A 19,979-nucleotide genomic window follows, 5' to 3' on the forward strand; every position below is an offset into this window, starting at 1 on the left:
CAACGTCAGTGAGAAGTTTTCAACTCTAAGATCATGTTGGGTACTGAAGCAATATTTGTTCTAACCTACAATAATCCCAACTCTAAAGCATTTTAGGCATTTATCATTTTTAATGACTACAGCAAATGCCAAATTTTGTCCTTTTGAAGATAAAATGCTGCACGCAAAAAGTCATGGGATTTGCATATACAGCCGGGGCTGGGAAGCACACCCCAAACCTGCCCTTTGATTTTATGAGTCTGGCTGTGAGGAAGGTTTCCATCGTCTTTCCCTCTGCCAATGTCATTATTTTACAGAGAGGCCTGCCAAAATGCAGCTCGTAGCTAAGCTTGTGTGTCAGGTTTATTCAAGTGGCTCATTCTAGATGAGCTCTCCTGCCATCTCTTTACCAGGCATGACGGACCATCATTAATAAAAATGTATTGATCTCTGAATCTATTCCCGGCTATAAAAAAAACCCCTAATAAATGAGATGCCTCTATGAGCAATAAATAATACCTGACCAGAGAGAGTCCCAAAACTGTCAGAAGCACATGCCTCCCATTTTCTCAAACCCCTAACCAAAAGGAAGCAGAATTTTAGAGCTAAAACAAATGTTGCAGATCAGGGCGCTGCTCTCATTCTCAAAAGAAGGAAACTCTCCACGTGATGTCACACAGGTTGGTATTGATCTGGGGACCCAGGTCTCCTGTCTCCTCACCGGGCAGCTCTGGTAACCAAAGGCACTGGACAGCACAAGGGCTTCTGCTTCACTGTATTTTCCTGTTCACGTTCTGAAAGAGGTGAATTCTAGTTTGAATGAAGAAGTCTTCATCCCTTTTAGGTATTCTTGAATTATGAAATGATGAATACAATTAAATAGTAAAAGGTCATCTTCCATCTCTCTGCCACCAATGAGAGGCAATTCCATGTGTGCATTGGTGCGATGGACACACTGGTTTATGGGTCTGACACCTTGCACGGAACATTACAAATCCCTCTGATGGCCTTAAGATTCCTCTTCAACTGAACTGAAAGTTAAAAACCCCGCCCGGGCAGATGCCTCGCCATTGGCCATCCCTTTGAAAATGCTCGAGGGTGCAGTTACGCAGCGGAGGCTGGAAGCAAGTTGTGCTGTTTTCCCCCAGCAGCAGCAGGCTCCTGACAGTAGCCTGGGTGGGATTTATGCACACGGATAATGCTGGCCCACCTTCCACTCAGATCTGCTATATCCCCCGTCGCTTCCCATTCCCCAGAAGAATTGGACAGATCATGCACATTTCTGATTGTCTGGAAGATAAGTCAAGATCAAAATTCATTGCATGAGGGACACCTGCATGGCTCAGTTGGTTGAACATCTGCCTTCAGCTCAGCTCATGATTCCAGGGTCCTAGGATCGAGCCCCACATTGGGCTCCTTGCTCAGTGGGGAGTCTGCTCTTCCTTCTGCCTCTGCCTGCCACTCTCCCTGCTTGTGCTCTCTCCCTCTCTCTGACAAATAAATAAAATCTTTAAAAAAAAAAAATTCATTGCATGAGAAAAATGACCAAGGAGTAGGCCCAAGCTATTTGGAGTTCACTTACCACTGGACTTCACTGGGGCCGAGCATATGCTTCCTTATGGCGATGTCAGATCAACAGAATAGCAAAAGAGTCTCCTAAACAGGAACGAGTCACAGAATTCCTTAAATAAGTCAAACCTGTGTTATTATGAAATTCACCTTCTGTCTCAAGGTCCATGTAGGAGATTACATTTGGAACAACCGTGCTTCATAAAGGAATATGTGCATGCAAGTTGACGTTCAAAGTACATAAACAGGGGTGCCTGGGTGGCTTAGTCGGTTGGGCATCTGGCTCTTGATTTCAGCTCAGGTCATGAGCTCAGGGTCTAGGATTGGCTCCATGTTGGGCTCTGTGCTCAGTGGGGAATCTGCTTGGGATTCTCTCTCTCCCTCTCCTCCTGCCCTACCCCCACCCCACACTCACTGTCTCTCTCTCAAATAAATAAGTCTTAAAAAAAAAAAAGTACATAAAGAGACAAAATCTTGCTAACAAAAATGTCTATTTTTCCCCAGAATATCTTTCAACTAAGAAAAATTTATCAAAATTTCACATTCTGGAAGACTTCTTGGGCAACCGTGTGTAACAAACTGCATCATGGATAACACAGAGTAAAATAAACCTGATCTGCTAAGGAAGAATCTTTAAGAAAGAAGTTCACGCGCTAAGGAAGAATCTTTAAGAAAGAAGTTCACGCGCTTAGTTCACCTGACACAAATGTAATGTCATAGCTTCCACTGAAGTCATTCACACATTCACACATTCACTGAGCTCTTACTCAAACACAAGGTGCTGACCTCGACACAGGACTCAGAGCTGAACGTGCCACCTTCTGTGCCCTCAAAGAGCTCATAGACTCCAGGTGTGGAAGGAAGTCGGGCAAGCCAGCACGTGACGTAATAGGATAAGTCCTATGATATAAGAGATGTCATCAAGGAACTATCTATGGATACAGAGGGGAAGCGACTTGGCCTGACATGGCTGAGGAAGACCTTTTAGGAGATACGGCACCTGAGCTGGCCGACTAGGAGTGGAGAAGGGCATTTCAGGTGAAGGAAGTGGCACACGCAAAGGGACTGAATTGTGACACACGTGGTGTCCTCAAAAAATGACAAGTGCTGTGGCTCACAACCTTTGGCACTCAGGGTATCACAGACAAAGTTGGTGAAGAACAACAGGCGCCAGAACGTGAAGGGCCATGGACGCCATGCTGCAGAGCTCGGACTGCATCCCAGGCTAAAGAATTTCATGCAGGGGAATGATGGGACTGGATGTCAGTCTGAGAAAGATACCTCTTGCAAGGATGTGAAGGACGAACTAAAAAAGCAAAATGGTGGCCAAGCAGCACCTGTGAATCTGAGACAGAAAGATGAGTGGTTACCTCTGGCTAGAGGGTGGGCGGTAAGAATAGTCAATGACCGGGGCGCCTGGGTGGCTCAGTGGGTTAAAGCCTCTGCCTTCGGCTCAGGTCGTGATCCCAGGGTCCTGGGATCGAGCCCCACATTGGGCTCTCTGCTCAGTGGGGAGTCTGCTTCCTCCTCTCTCTCTGCCTGCTTCTCTGCCTACTTGTGATCTCTGTCAAATAAATAAATAAAATCTTAAAAAAAAAAAAAAAAAAAAGAATAGTCAATGACCGTAAACAGGCACAAGAGATGTGGGGGTGGGGGTCGCGGTAACGGAAACGTTCTAAAGTCAGATTGTGGTAATGATTGTACAACTCTGAGAACTTACTAAAAATCACTGAATTGTACATTTAAAATGAGCAAGTTTTATTGTATGTGTATTGTACCTCAGGAAACTGTTAGAAAAAAAGGAGAGCAATTGCAAAGATGGCGGAGCATCTCAGACAAGCAGCCAAGAAGGCCTGAAGCAGGATCCAGGGGTTTAGACCTCACAATGCGGAGTGGGTAGAGGGAGAGGGGAGTTGGGGAGGGTTCCTGGGAGCCTGGATGGGACAGGGGTCAGTCAGAGAAGCAGGTCTGCTGGGCAGGAGGACAGGGAGCTCAGGCTTTGATATACCAAGTCTGAGGTACCTGTGGAACGTACACATTAGCAGGCTCTCTCACACTGCATGGTGGACACTTGGGGCAGGGTAATTTTTATTGTGGGGGGTCCAGTGCACTGTAGGATCTTTTGGCAGCATCCCTAACATATACCCACTGAATGCCAGGAGCACTCCCATCCCCCCCATGACAGCCACACATATGCCCACACACTGCCGTATGTCCCCTCAGGGCAAAACTGCCCCAGTTGAGAACCACTGATGAAGAGAGAAAGATTGCAACTCATGATAGTTTGCCTTAGTTTTTCTTTTTCATAGGGATATAATTCACACGCCATAAAATTCACCATTTAAAAGTATACGATTCAGTGGTTTTTAATACATTCACAAAGTCATGCAACCATCACTATCTAATTCCAGAACATTTTCATCACTCTAAAAAGTAACTCCACTGAATAGCAGTCACTCCCTATCTCCCCCATCATTAGTCCCTGGAAACCACTTATCTACTGTGTGTCTGTGGATATTCTGATTCCCGACATTCCATACAGAATCCTAGATACATGACCTTTTGTGTCTGGCTTCTTCCACTTGGCATCACGTTTTCAAGATCTGTCCATGTTGTATTACATGGTAGTATTTCATTCCTCTTAATGGCCATTCTTCCATTGCATGGATTTGCCAGTTTGCTTATGCAGTCATCAGTGGGGGGGACATTTGGATTTTTCCTCTTTTTGGCTCTTATGGCTAATGCTGCTATGAACATTTCATGCGCAAGTTTCCGTGCAGAAGTATATTTTCGTTTTTCTTGAATACCTATCTAGGAGTAGAATTGCTGGGTCCTGTGGTAACTCTGTATTTAATTTTTCAAGAACTGCCAAAGTATTTTCCAAAGTGGCCACACCACTTTATACTCCTGGCAGCAACGTATGAGGGTTTTACGTCTGTCCACATGCTTGTCAACACTTGGGATTGTCCTTCACTCGTTATTTTCTTGTTTCAAGTTTCCAAGCAAGCATTGACTATGCAGCTCCATCGTTTATAACAACTTCATAGATGAGAAAAGTAATGGTCAGAGAAGGGCGGACTTCCATATGCTGAGAGGCTGGCCAAGTCCTTTCTAGCACTAATAGCCTTCACGTAAGATGCTTACGAGTCCGACACAGAGATCCAACCCTGCCTGTCCCCTTCCCTCTCCGCTGGAAGAAATCGCTTGACAGGTGTCCTCTCTTCCGTGCATCACTTCTTTCCTTTACTGGACCATCCCACTTCCATCAGGATAACCCAATAGCATCTCCAATCTTAAAATGTCAATAAATGTCAATAAAATTTCCCTTGACCCCCTACCCTTCCAGTTTCTACCCCACTTGTGTTTCCTCTTACAGCAAAACTTCTTGAGAGTTGCCCCTACTCTTTGCATCCAACTTCTCTTCCCATTCCCTCATGCTCAATGCCATTTCCAACACACCAGCACACTTGTCAGAGCCACCAATGACTAGGCCAAATCTGAATCATCAATTTTCAGCTCTTAACATTCAATACTCAACTTATCAGTAGCTTTTGATACAAATACCCATTCCTCCTTAAAACACGGTCCTCATTTGGCTGCCAGGTCACGGCTCCCATTGTTTTCCCAGCCACTGTCACTCCTCCTCAGTCTCACTCGCTGGTTCTGCCTCCTGTTCCCAACCACCGAAAGTGAGAGTAACACAGACCGGGGTCTTGGACCTTTGCTTTTCCCCACTTATGTGGCTAGTAGGCACTTCAAATACAGTTTTTTTTTTTTAAATTAATTTATTTTCAGCATATCAGTATTATTTTTTTACCACACCCAGTGCTCCATGCAATCCGTGCCCTCTATAATACCCACCACCTGGTACCCCGACCTCCCAACCCCCGCCACTTCAAACCCCTCAGATTGTTTTTCAAATACAGTTTTTTTCTCCTAAAACCCTCACATCTTCCCCACAGTAAATGGTGACTCCTTTCCTTCACTTTTCCCACTAACCTTGGATTCTTCCTTGGACTTCCTATCCCTCAGTTAGTGGATCTTTTATATTCAACTCTAACCACTTCTTGCCTCCCCCATCATTTACATTCTGGCCCCAGCCCCTACTGCTTCTCATCTGGATTACTACAATTCCCTCCTACCTTGTCTCCTTGCTTCCACCCTTGCCCCTACACTCCACTTTCCACACAGCAGCCAGACTGATCCCTTTAAAGAGTAGGTGAGACCACATCAGTCCTCTAAATGAAATGCTCAATGGGCTGGCATGATAGGATGTTTGCAAACTGGCCACCTTAGTGCCTTTCTTTGTGCCCATACTCTAATGTTGTGCACTCCTCCTTGGACTTTGGGCTTGACTATGTGATTTGCCTCGACCAATGGGACAGTAGAGCCATGAAACAAGCAGAACCCCGCAAAGTGTCTGTTCACTGGGGCTTGTCCTATGTTGCTGTTGAGAGTCTTTCCACCACCAGGTGAAGAAATCCAGATTAGCCTCCTGGACCGTGTGGAGAAAAGCCCCATCCATTCTAGCTGTCCCAGCTGAATGAGGCCAAACTAGACCCTCCAGCTCCAGAGGAGTTGGCCCAGTGTAGAAGAATAATAGAGCCAACCCAGAGAATCTTGAAAAATAATAGACATTTGTTATTTTAAGCCACTAAGTTTTTGGTGGCAATGTAGCAGTTAGCTTTTGTTTTGGCTGACTGATACAATGCTAATTTTGCTCGGAATAAAAGCCAAGGAGCGCCTGGGAGGCTCAGTTGGTTAAGCGTCTGACTCTTGGTTTCAGCTCAGGTAGTGATCTCAGGGTCTTGAGACTGAGTCCTGCACTGGGCGCTGTGCAGAGCGCAAAGCCTGCTAAAGTTTCTCTATCCCTCTTTCTCTCCCTCTGCCCCTTCCCCACCTAACTCTGCCCTCTCTCTCTCAAAAAAGAAAAAAAAAAAAAAAAAGCCAGTATCCCAACCTAGCCTAAAAGGCCCTACAAGATCCGGCTCCCCTCATCTTGTGACTTCACTTACAGCCTCCTTGTAATTCATCATATCTAACATTATCCTACCTTTGGGCCTCTGTACATTGTTACTTGTTCCTAGAATATTCTTTCCTCGGACACCTGCATGGCTTGTCTCCTCACTTCCTTGTCACATCTCCGTTCAAATGCCACCTTAAGCACCCTAACAGAACGGACAGGCACTTCCCATCCTCCCCCCTTATCCTGCCTTCTTGCCTTATTATTATCTGACATATGCATGAAACATTTATTTCTTGTCTATCACATTCCCTCACACACACACACACGAGACACCAGAATTTATGGTCTACAAGGGCAAGACTTTGTTCTGTTCATCGCCATAGCCCCAGCCCTTTTAACAGTGCCTGGAATTTTTTATGACCAGCAAAATGATGACAAGAGTAGTACTTCTGCCAAATTTGGTGTCTAGGTCTATCAATAAGAATACTCTTAGGGGCTGTGGTAGGGAAAGTGGCAACTGTACTCAACACTGGGGGATATTCCATTTAATGCAGGCTGAGTTCCCATGCACCCACAATCTAGAAAATATTCAAATGAATGCCCATTAAGGATTCAAACAGAGCCCAGCAGGACGCTGACCTCCACCGCCCAAGCGAAACTCTGTTCCTTTTGACTTCCCTCCCGCCTTTTCTTCCCACCCTTTCCCCATCAGTCCCTAACACCAGTTTGTCAGATCATTTCGTTGTTCACCAAATGGCTGGAAAGACACAAAAACTCCAAGAAAGTATTATCTGCATATAAATTTATTTGAGTTCAAAATAATACAGTTATATTTAGAATAATGTAATAATTATCTAAAGCATATATCATTGGCTCTGAAACAATTCTAAAGATGTCATTCTTTTGAAGTCAAAAAATAGGTAGTAAGAATGTACAAGGAAGCAAAAATATAAAAAACAAGTTTGCTGAGTATTGGGAGTTGTAACAAGGACACACTAAGGTAATGTAACAGAGTCCAAATTCTAAAACATGCAGCAAGGAGTTCTCTAGCTTTATCAACTCCCTGGAAAATTGGTGACCCCAATACTGCACGAATACCACCACTTGGGTAACAGGACAAACTTCCCGAGGGACACAGGCAGTCACTCACTATACGTCCCCCTATTCTCCTTCCTTTCCCCAAATCAATTTCTTTTCTTTTCTTTCAGATCAGTTTCATCCTGGCGAAAACATGTTTGGTTTTATTTGTGAAGTGGAGTAAATAACACCCTGATTGAAGTATGCAATGATGTAGGTGAAGATGCTCAGGGATCAAACTTTTGAAAAAGGTTAATCAGCTGGTTAGCAGAGACCATCAGTGGCTTGCAGGAAAATAAATTCCAATAACACATTTGCTAAACAGATAAAAAGAATTAGCAGTTAAAAATGGGTGAAAAAATCCTACAGTTTACTGGGACCTAGACAATCAAAAGCAGACAGGTGACCTTTGATTAGACCCATTTACTTGTGGAGTGAGCTAAAAGGAGGCTCCAAGATAGTTTGGTGTTCAACAGTATCCACGGCCAAGGGCAAACTCAGAAGCTCTCCTCCTCTCGTAGAAACTGGAAGACGGCCGAGAAGTCTTTCTTTGAGTAACCCTTCGCACACATCATCCTGTAGATCTGATGGGCTTGGCTGCCCAGAAGGATTGGGCTCTTTGTGCTGGTGGCAGAGTCTTGTGCCAACCCCAGATCCTAAATCAAACAAGGGCAGGAGGGAACACATTGAGACTGGCAGTCAGAGCTCATTTTGGAACTGTGGCTCCTAATGCTTTGGTTTCCAAGAAGGAGAAATGAGGTCTGAAAAAATGAGATACTTACGAATACTGTGCCAAGTTATATGTATTTTTGTAAGTACTTTCATAGAGCTGTAAAACTGCTCTGGACAGAAACCTTAATTTCTGAGCGTCCTCTCCACTCCTCTGCCCAGACCTGTTTTGTTTTGACTTTGGACAGGGGTTACTATACAGATGAGAGCACATGGGAAATGTTTTTTCAAATCTGCAGAAGCCTGGAAGCCTAAGACAAACCCCATTATGACTGAATACCCGTTCAATCTCTTATTCAACACATTTTAGCAGTTGCTTTGGGTTGGGCACTGTTCCAAGGGCTGGTGATACAAGCATGATAAGACCCAGTCACTGTTCTCATGAAGCTTGGGGAAGATGGACAACAGAACAAATATTAGAACTTCAGACAATGACAAGCACTATAAAGAAAAATAAAGCAGGGCAAGGGCTTGGGAAGTGGCGAACAGCAAGGGCCAGGTGGAAGGAAGGGAGTCCTGGTAGAGGATATATTTAGGGACGCCGTCTCTGAGGTGAAGACCCCTGACCTACAATCTGAATGTCGGGGAGAAGTGAGTTCTTTGGAGAGTAAGGGGAAGAGAGTTCAGGTAGACGGAACATCAAGGTGTTGGGGGACATGGCTTGGATATTCAAGAAATAGCAAGCAGGCCAATGAGGCTGCATGTGAGCCAGGGGGCTGGAGAGGGAACTGAGTCCAGGATGGACACAGGTAAAACACGGCAGCTTTCAATTGTGTGGTAAGGAGTTGGGACATTAAGTGCAATAGGAAATCTGCCTTCATGACAAACAACCTTCAACATCTAAGAGAGCGAATGCTTCATTCTGAGGGTTTCAGAAAACTTACGGCTGCTTAAAAATAGGCAAAAGTTAACATTATACATCTTTGATAGTTAAACTGTAGCTAATGAAAATCCACTACCATAAAAATGGAATTTTGTCCAAACCTGAAATACATGGGGTTGCTGGGAGACAATGAAGGCTAGGATAATTGAAATAATATCCCCCAAATTTCATTTTATTTATGATTTTATAACAGCTGCAAACTGGTGGCAAAACCAATTAGATGATCTTCTTATCATTACCATCCTAACTTCTCCCCCCAGTGGAAAAGTCAGCAAAAAATGAAAGGGGAAAACAAGAAGCAAGATGAGAAACACTTCTACTCTGAGGAACATCCTTGATAACAGAGCAGTTATCAATACTACCCACTCAAAGGAAAACCATTATTCAAAGGAAAAATAAGTCTCTTGAATTTGTATGATGGTATACGTGCAAACATGACTTTGTGCTTATCTGTATAATTTTCACAGGTAGACAAGAGATTTGAAAAAACTGCTTAACCTTAAATTCTTCTATAGCTTCCTAAAACTAAAAAGGGAGTTTAGTCATTACCCCCCCAGTGAACAAACATACAAGTGCCGTACTGCTTACGCCCAGCCAAACCTCTCTTGTTGCTATTGTTTGGCAGCGTATCTGCAAGATGTGTTATTTTCAAAAGATGGAGAGAAAATCTACGTAGACTGCATTCAACTGTTACCCTAGTTAACTGGAACAGAAGAACTTGGACTTAAACATAACATACCGAAGGGGACACAAAACTACTGAGAAGACAAGTCAAGCAATTTTCAAATGGCAAGTGCATACCCCAGGTAAAACCTAACAAAACCACAGACACGGACAGTGTGATAGCTTTGGTGCCTGCTGCCTTAAAGGGTGCACATTCTGAAAAGAGAAAAATGGTTAGTGTCTCAAAGTGTGAGAGGCTTGTCCATCTTGAAATGCAAACGGCATAAAGAAGGTGTCCTTTGAAGCTTATAATATGTAATTTAAAATAAACAGATTTTCCACTTCACTAATCAAATAAAATATTTATGAATCCAAAGCTAAGTGGCTAGTTCAGGAAAAAATACAAAATAACTGTAATAAGGTTTCAACAAGTTAATGGAGGACCAAGTTGTTATGTTACCAGGAAATGGTCCTCCCTTGGGGGAGGACCAAGAGTCATCATGCTTTTCCATACGTTGTTCTGCAGTGGCCATCACATACATCTAGGCTGGAGAGTGCAAAAGATTAATCTAGTTTTCATATTGACTATGTTCTGATTATATACACATAGCATGTTAGAATTTTATGATGTTAAGACCTAGAAATAAATGTATAAGCCTCTACTTCAACAACACACTAACATCATATCCCCTAGAACAATACATTTAATAGCAGTTGAGTAAAACATCTCTTAGGAAGTAAAGACTTGATCTGCTCAAGCAGGAAGGACTGCTTTAATCAATGGGGCATCAACGGGGATTTCTTTAATCTCCATCAGTTTCTCTATACGAGTTTAATTAGCTATGGTGCGTTTTTGTTAATAGCAATCCAAAGTGATGACAGATTTTTTTTTAAGTTCCTTTTAAGTTCCTTTCTAAGTCCTCGCATTCCAAGCAAAATTGGTAAGTCTTCCTCTTTATAAGGGAAATTGCAACTGATGAGAGCAAAGGAGAACAGTAATTTCCGTCTGTTTCACTCCCGTGCGGTCTCATGCTGTTAGTGGAAAGTGCTATCGTTGATGATCAAGAACATCGTTTTAAAGAAAAGACCTTAACCGTGGCAGCTTCTTCCTGGGGAGGGTCCCCACAGCAAACGGCAAAAGCACAGGTGTACCACACAGGGGAGGACAGCAAGGGCGGAGTTCCCAGACAAAGTCAGCACTGCAGAGGACCTGAGGCCAGACAAATCCACCTGACCCTTTTGACGAGAAGCCTCCTACTTCTTACTACTCTCCTTGTTAGCTGCTTGCTCTGCTCTGACCATTAGCGGTATTGCCGGAACCGAATAAGCTAGTGCCTCACAACCCACTTCATATGGAGATAGAATGGAAACTGAGCATAAATGCGATTCTTCCATCCTTCCACGTGCCCTAATAAATCACCGCAGCTTCAATGAAAACAATACACTTAAGGAGCTACTTCCTGTTTCTAACAACAGCCACACTGCACAAGTACAAAAGCCTGTGTGGAGGCTATGGATGCAGACGGGCATACAGTATTTTCTTAAATGAAACATGAGGGGAAATCAAACTGCAAAATAAGAAATAGTTCAAGCACTGCTTTATCCCATTAATGTTTAAAGCATACTGACCATACGGCAGGAGCCGTGCCAGAGGCTGGGATGGAGGGCGCAAGGACAAACGGGGTGTAGGCAGAGGGGAGCAGCCAGGCTGGGGGTTTGCAAGTGAGAGCCAAGGAGAAATGAGTTCAGTACGGCCAAAGCGAAGAGAGGGGCTGCAATGGCAGAGACGAGCAGGTAGGCCAAGCAAAGACTAAATCATCAGCTTGCTGGTGGACTTTCATCTACAAGTGATTGGAAACCATGAGAGAAACATGGTGGGAGAAAAGGGACACTCGGAGTTTTAGATCTCAGGGGCCCTCTCTTTCCCGTGATGTAGAAAATGAACCAGAGAGGACTCTGAAAGGCAAGGAGACCAGTAAAGGGCTGATGTGGTATAATCTAAAGGAAGCTCAGCCAAGGCACTCGTAGTGGCAGAGGAGGGGACTGCATGAATTCAAGGCATACTAAGGCACAGAATGGACAGAAGGCCATGGAAATAAAGGAATGTAAGCTGAATATGGTGTCCAGGTATAGGCTTTATTACTTTTGTAAAGAGTCAGGGCGGAGAGTCAATTATGGGGGCAGGGTGGGGTAAGGAATAGCTCTATGCAGAAACCTGGAAGGCTATTCCCCAACAAGCTATTTTCTAAAGTTGAGATCACAGATATGAGGTCAACAATTTGTTTTTTCAAATGACTTTTCACATAAATACACACATGTTCTTAAAGCAGGAAGATGTATTTAGAAATCTAGTATCACAAGAAAGATCTCTCTTTTGTGATGGGTACACCCAATATCAATGTATTATCAGAAAATTCTTAGCCCTCCCATTCTAAGGACTTGGTAAATTAATGGAAATTACTGATGAAGAATGAAATTTTACCAACTCATATTACAAACAAACCCCAAAACACACAAAATCAAACTCCCAGCCTATTCTTCTCATCTGAAATGAACATGATAAGGGTTTTTAATCAAAGCTTTTAATTGAAGTTTTTAATCATTTCCAGTGAGTGAGTGAATCACTATTTTAGTAATTTTGCCTTCCATACACATATGCTTTGTTAAAAGGGGGTGGGGGATTAGACCACTGAGCACTTCTTCCCTCTCCCTTGGGTCGTCTCTGCATTTACCATACCTTAGCCATGAGTGTTGCTCCGAATCCACCCTGATAGTTATTAGCCGACGGTACTCCATCCATCACCCCCGGCACAGGATTGTAAGTGTCACTTGACCAACACCGTCCTGAGCTCATATTTAGGATTTTAGCCAATAGTTTTGGGTCAAGCCCTAACCTGTCAAAGGTCAAAGAAAAGAAGTGTTAGATGTCAAAATGTACAAGTCATGCGTGACTTACTTATGTATGAGGATGTTCCATCTTCTTTCTCCATTTATTGTATGTCTTCAAAAATCAAAGCAGATTGATGAGAGCAAAGAACTGAATCTTAAATTATAGGGCATTAAAAGCCAGTGATTTAATATTTCAGAGCCAGGAAGTTCTGCCCTGAGAGAAAACCCTCCACACTATCCTACTTTGGAGAAACATCCCACAATTGCCGAAGTGATGTTGGTTTATCACACACATGGGTTTTCTAGTCTTTTGGATACTATTGCATTTATGTGTCACACAAGAACCTTAAACCAATGTGATCATCTAAATTCTACATTCTTCACTCACAAATGATATATTTCAGAAAGAAATAATGACAGATAAACTGTGCATCATGGGAGTCCTTGTGGATGCATTTATATGCATGTTTATTCTGTTAGCTTTTACAAGAATGGATGCAAGAGATGAGCCATGTGCCATAAGATGAGCTTAAGTTATCCTTATAAAAGAAGACATTTCTTGCCGCAAACTTTTCCTTATTTATTAAATCTTCATTAGATGATCCTGCTTATGAAGCAAGTCTGCACAGAGCTGTGACATATGCTATCTATTCAGAGACATGCATTATAGTTCTGGGTCAACTGCTGATAAGGTTACTGATCCTGATAAAACAAAGCTTGCCCAAGCGGAAACATCATTTGTTCTATCACTGAGCTGATGGCATCAACGGCTGTTCAATGTGGACCCAGAAAAAAAGAGCATCAGAATGCTGTAATACTTTGATTCTGAGTATCTTAATGCAGCTTGGGAAGCAGAGTTTGACTAAGTATCACTGAATCGAGTTTCAAATAAAACTTTCTACCTAGCAATCTATTAGTTTCTTTCATACAAAGAGCCATTATAAGATAATTGTCATAAAAGCTTTCTGCTTTTTCTTAGGACCAATCTCTTCCAGAATTTAAAACAAAACAAAACAAAACAAAAAGGCTGAAAAGAGACACACAAAAATGTAAAACAGATTGCGCATTTTGGCATGCCCAAGTTCTTGTTTACTTCCTGTGTTTGAAACCTATGTCTTTATTTCCCAGTGTGAGTATCATAACCAGTACAACATTCTTCCAATGCTAGAGCGGAGGGCTAGGGCTCATAGTCAGGATATATATGGATTTACCACATAATACAACTGTTACATGATCAGGCTTTCGAGAAGTAGCCATGGTCCAAGGAATATATATGACATGCCACATATGTGAATCCATATGCTGGGCCATATTATTACAGTGGGTTTTCTTAAGGATTATAACAGAGAAGATTCACTCTAAATTGGCTGCCATACATTCCATTCAATGGTGGACTGCCAGAAAGAAACCCAACAGTTCATTCATTCTTTTATAAAAATCCAAGTTTGTTACTGGTGTAGTTTGCTATTGCTGCTTTCTTTCCCCTTTTAAATAAAATGAGGCCATCAGTACGCTGTTCTAGCAGATAACTTGGGAAAAGATAAAGCTGATGTGCATAGGGAATAATGTGAAAATTATTAATTTTTTAAAAATCCCATGTATATTAACAACGAGTTCATCTGCTCTAACTGCAAAAATATTCTTTAAGCACCACTGTTCAAGAATGTCGATGCCTACTGTGTTCCATGAGTGGGGAACATTTTTAAGACCCCAAAACGTGGTTCTTCCCTTTCACTTGAAATATCATTTAGGCGCTTCGGAATTTAGGTTTTCTTTCAAAATGGCTCATCATATTTAAAGCAGCAGAGATGCTCCTCTCTTTGTAATCTCCCTGGTTATACTCAACAGTAGCTCACAACAGTATTTCCCGCTACAGCAGTTCATGCTCTCTCTCTAGTACTCACCAAAATGGTAAGCAAAGCTTATTATCCTTTGTAAAACCCTACATTTCATTTTTCTTGAGTGTTCAAGGAAAAATACTGGCACTGATTTATGGAACCCTGTTTGGTGAACATAGTACTATTTAGAAGCATCCCGAGGGGCACGCAAAAAAAGCCAGGTGGCAGTTGTTATGTGCTCACTTTCAAATCTGATGCATCCCCACTGTGCTGACTCCCCTTTAGGAGCCGGCTGCTCCCTCTCTGCTTTTCCTCCCCCGACTCACCACCCTACAGCAAAATGTATCATTAAAAAGAGCAAGTTAGAAGTGTTTTGCATTTCATCTTTCTGAGGATTCTTTCACTGGCACATATATAACTGACAGTTAAAATTAGACATAATATTAAAATCAGTTACTGAAGTCCTCTGTCTTCCACTGTGCCTAAGGCTTGTAATGGTCTGAAACCAGCTAGAATACACAGTAATTGTCATTCAGAGAGTCTATCCTAGAACGTCATGCTTCACTGGAGAAGACTGAGTTTCCATTTGAAATCAACAAATTAATCCAAGACAGGTATCTGAAAGGGCAAGTTTAATAGGAAGCAGCTACTGGGCTCTCAACCATGATAAAATGTTATTGCTGTTTCCCTGTAAATTGGCTGGGAACATATGATACTTTCTGCATAAGAGCCCCATTGCTGTTCAGGAGATATACAGCTCAAGCCATCAAAAGGATGACAGTCTGTCAGTCCCCATAATAACTTGCCACTGGATGTGGTTCGAGAGTGTGCGCGTGCATGCATGTGGCTTTACAATTGCTGGAATGTTCTCTGATATAAACAGAGAATGAATTCATTGCTCTGACCGCATATATAATACAACTCAAACAAACGTCACTGTGTCAAATCTACTCACCTTTAAATCACAAGAATTCTAAATGAACTTTTGAGAGAAGTAAAAATGATGCATACACTGTAAAAAAAAATATTTTTAAAGAGAATCCAAATGTTTGCCTTCACGTAACTGAGGGTTTTAAAAAGGACCAAAAAAGTTTGTTGACCTTTTATTCTCTAGAAGTATCTATGGTGTCTGGTTTTATGGAAGAACAAAACAAATTATGTCACTAAACTGAGATGTTTGTATCACAGAAACAGATCTGAAAATGAAATACTTAAGACTATGTCAGTTTTAATCAATCATTCACTTACTCATCATTGTTTACAGGATCTGCCATGTGCAGGCACTGTGCTTGGAGCCAAGGAGACAGAGTAAAGAAGCTAAGAAGAGGCTGTGTCTGCCTTCCAGGAATGAGCACATTGAGACACATACACACAGGTCACGTTCACCTGAGGCAAGAGAAGTGTCTCCCTTCTCTATCTCTTCCCTTTTCATCCATGTGACAAACCTTCACTAAGGACGTACTATGTGCTAGGTATGTCCTTAAGATGTAGCAATGAGCAGATAAAACCAACCCCTCTCAGGGAGCATGCATTCTAGTTGGGGAGACAGGCAATAAATAAACACACAAATAGACACAACAGCTGGTGAAAAGTGCTATGAAGAAACTACTTTAAAAGTAAAACTCAATTCAAACACTAACCACCAGCACCGCCAACAATCACATCGATATCTATCACATAGAGCATAATAATGCGCCAGGAACTGCTTTCAAAGATTTACATGGATCAACTCATTTAATCTTAGCAACAACCCTGTAGCTAGGTACTATTATTTCTGTCATTTTATAGATGAGAAAGCTTAAGTCTGTAGTGGAGCTGGGATGCAGGTATGGACAGACACCCAAAATCCCACCATCCCGAGTCTCATGGCATTACACAGGTAGTGAACTTAATAGTCAATAAGCCAATACGATGGTGTTTTGTCAGTTTATTAAGAAACTCGGTCAAACTTTTATTATGAATCTTTTGCCACTTGGTATCTACTGCGTATGGATTAGGTATACAACTAAGAGGCTTCAGGTCATCATCACCTAAATGAAAACCTAACAGCATCCAAAGGGCAGTAGTCAAGAAACTAAAATTATGCTTGTGGGAAAGTTCTCATCTTGAACAGCCTTCCAAAAGTTCAACTGTTTTAAGTTTCCTTTAACGTGGGAAGAAGACAATGTGGTTGTTGCTAGAGGGGCCTGGGCCCTCCCTGGTTAGTAATGCAAATGGCCTGCTACACCACTAATATCGAATAAAGAGAAAAACAAAAAGTCAGTTCCAGTGGAGCAAAAATAAAAACACAGTAACAAACCCTCCATTATCACAATTCTTCCTTCCTGATGCACAGGAATAAAACTTCTCTAATGCAAGCAGGTCACCTTTGGTGTCAGAAAACTAACGTTCTAAGTTCCAACTAGAACCCAACTGGAAGGTAGAAAGGTCCAATAAAAAAGATTCTCAAAATATGTTGTATACCCATATTTTTTATACTTCACTTTTTTTATAGCATTTTAAAAATTTCACTAACATCCATAAAGAATCACTGTAAAAGATCATAGGGTCAATAAGAGTTTTAAACTATAAGATTTTATTCTTCCAGTTTTTAAAAAAAAATGGGAAACAGCATTCTAGGAAAAATGCTGACTTATGAGGATGAAGTTAATCAGAAATGATCACTTCCTAGGATTAGGTGACTCAATTTGTAAATGTTGACATTAATGTTCTAAAAAAATTTCACTTCAGAGTGAACAGAATATAAATGTGGCTGAGCCACTTGGATGCTATACTACTTTGTGGGAATTTACTACTTGGGAATTTATGTTGCTGATGCCAATTTTCTCTTTCACCTTGCAAAGCTCAATAAATCGTGGCCACTCTCTATACTCTATTAGAGAACAATCCTGTCATTTTAAACCACGTCTGTAAACCACCGAGCAAAGACAATAGCAAAAGCCATCATTTTTAGGACTTTCAACCCACTGAAAGTCTTTGTAAGACAAAACTGATAAAATCCTAATGTTATGAAAATAAGCAACCCATTAGTATAACCGGAAGCACCAGAAACTTACAAATTATTATAACAGTTAAGTAAAACTAGGGAGTTCCTAATTGTGTCCGTTCTTTATGTGTAGTATATGTAAATATATAAATATATAATGGTACAAATTTATATAAATATATATGTGTGTGTATATAGAAAGATATTTAAATATAGATATATACATAATTAATGTATGTACAGTTTCCAAAAAAATTAAACATTAAAAGGTTCATCTTTCTAAACACTGTTTTTATCACAGTGTATTAAGGTCAATTATAAAGGAAAATCTATTGTTGCTTTTGCTCTTAACATTTCTATTTGGGATTTTATCACTTTTCATTTTCTCTTTGTAATCACAATTCACTGTAATAGCCAATGTATATATTTCATTGTACACATTTATTCAATTCATTTGATTCGAGTGACTTTCATACTATTCTTTATTACCTGGTGTTTGGAGTTAGACTTCTATAAGCACTAACCATATAAAAATTTCATTTTAGAATAGCAAGTGACCATCTAATAAGAATTTTGCTAGGAACATTATCTGAGGAAGACCAGGGGATGTATCATTGTGCCTCAGGAATACCCTGATCCAGTGATGCTCAGATAAGAAGCAGGATATAAAACAAACTGGCAAAGATAGAGAGGGAAATTTCAGTAGAGCATAGCCTAGGTGATCTATGCTTTTGCTTTTTTATTATTCATTTATACCCAGAAGAATGAAGATAAAATTCTGAAAATGCATATGCATCCTAACGCTCTAATCCTATTGTCAACACCAATTAATTTTGTATGCAGTTTTGGTTCCAGAAGTTTACATATTCCTCTTTCATGAAATTAGTCTAGAGGACAGACATGAAAACAAGTTACTGGTAACAAGTTTCTCACTTATGAGGAAGTGACCCATAGCCTAAAACTGGCTACAGTACACACCACTCTGAACAGTTCCCTGTATACTACCAGTTTTATTACGGCTTTGTACAGATATGCCTTACCATCTTACAGACATTCAATTTTAAAATGTAAATGGTACAGGATATTGATAAACCAATTAGCACTGATGCAAAGCAAATTCCTCTTTTATCTCAATTACAACATGACAACTTAATAGGTCAAGATAGTTTAACATCTGAGACAAGGGCAATTCAATAAACAACGGCATCTTGATATGGTAATTAAGAGGAAATGTGAATCCATTACTGTGTTTTAAAAAATATCTCAAGCACTTTGGCTCTTTTTATTGCTTTTATCAAAAGCTGTGATATGAAACATATTCTGATTTGTGATATATCTGGTAAGCAGCCGGGGGAAGTGTGAAGAAAACACCTGAATAAAGCATCTGCCTAATTAAGCATTTTCTAAAGTAAGAAACGTAAATTTATTTTCATGAAATACAAAACATTCAAAAAATTAATTAGGTGATTAATCATATGTAACATTCCTAACCCAAAAGATTAAAGGCTAAAATTAAGACATTAACCTTAAGCATTCTAAAGGATGATGATCATCACAGGAGAACAAAATTCCTGAATCACTTTAAGCAAAGTATAAATGCCAATTTATTTTAACGGAAAGATAGGTCCTTAAGGTAAAGTAACAAAACCACAAGCAAGTTAAAATGAAAGAATTATGCACATGAGCTGCAGCTCTATGACTGCCATCCAGTTTGTCCCAAGACTAAAAAGCCGAGGGCCCTTTTAATGTAGATTTTGGAGACTATATTTAAAGTAGATACATAAAACCAGTCATGTGGTATGATAACACTTGGAAGTGACTATACATTAAAATGCTGTTTTATACAAATTTGTCCTACACTGCCAAAGTATGCTTAAATTTTATAGTAAAAGTGTTTCTTGTATTTCAATACAATAGCAGAAATGGAGCTCCTATATAAAAGGGATAATGTAACTTCGAACATACAGCACAATACATTTTATGGCTATGGCAGAGTATTCATGCTCTCCAGGGTCCTACTGGTCGTCAAATAAGCAAAGTCTATTAAAGTTCAATAATGAAGTACTTTCATAATGTTCCTGGATCAACTCATTTATCTCTCATGAACTTTTTTTTCAACATCAGAAAATCAAATAGGGAAGCTCATAAAAATTGTTAGTACATGAAAATATATAGTCAACAAACCTGATTCCAAGATTCATAGCTTCAGCAGTTCCAATCATACTAATAGCTAACAGCATGTTGTTGCAGATCTTTGCAGCCTGAAAATAAACAGAGTACATATTAAATACCTTTTATTTTCAAGTCATAGCTCACAGGAAGTTGTTTTTTACCCAACTCTCAGAGCATTTAACTGTTGATCCTCTCAAATGGGCAAAGGAACGTGGTGCCACATGCTTC

General features: G+C 40.8%; 1 protein-coding gene across 1 annotated transcript in view; it reads right to left on the minus strand.

Annotated features, from left to right (window-relative positions):
• Positions 1-7,299: 7,299 nt before the first annotated feature.
• Positions 7,300-19,979, minus strand: part of HIBADH (3-hydroxyisobutyrate dehydrogenase) — a 106,276-nt gene continuing 93,596 nt past the window's right edge. The window contains exons 6-8 of the mRNA XM_004762551.3: positions 19,764-19,840; positions 12,604-12,760; positions 7,300-8,247 (exon numbers count right to left, since the gene is read on the minus strand). Of these exons, the coding sequence (XP_004762608.1) occupies positions 8,089-8,247; positions 12,604-12,760; positions 19,764-19,840 (393 nt within the window). The 3' untranslated portion in view covers positions 7,300-8,088. The remainder of the gene's footprint in view (positions 8,248-12,603; positions 12,761-19,763; positions 19,841-19,979) is intronic.

This window comes from Mustela putorius, unplaced genomic scaffold (assembly GCF_011764305.1).
Source record: "Mustela putorius furo isolate JIRA1106 unplaced genomic scaffold, ASM1176430v1.1 tig00003845_pilon_pilon_pilon, whole genome shotgun sequence".
Classification (NCBI taxonomy): Eukaryota; Metazoa; Chordata; class Mammalia; order Carnivora; family Mustelidae; genus Mustela; species Mustela putorius.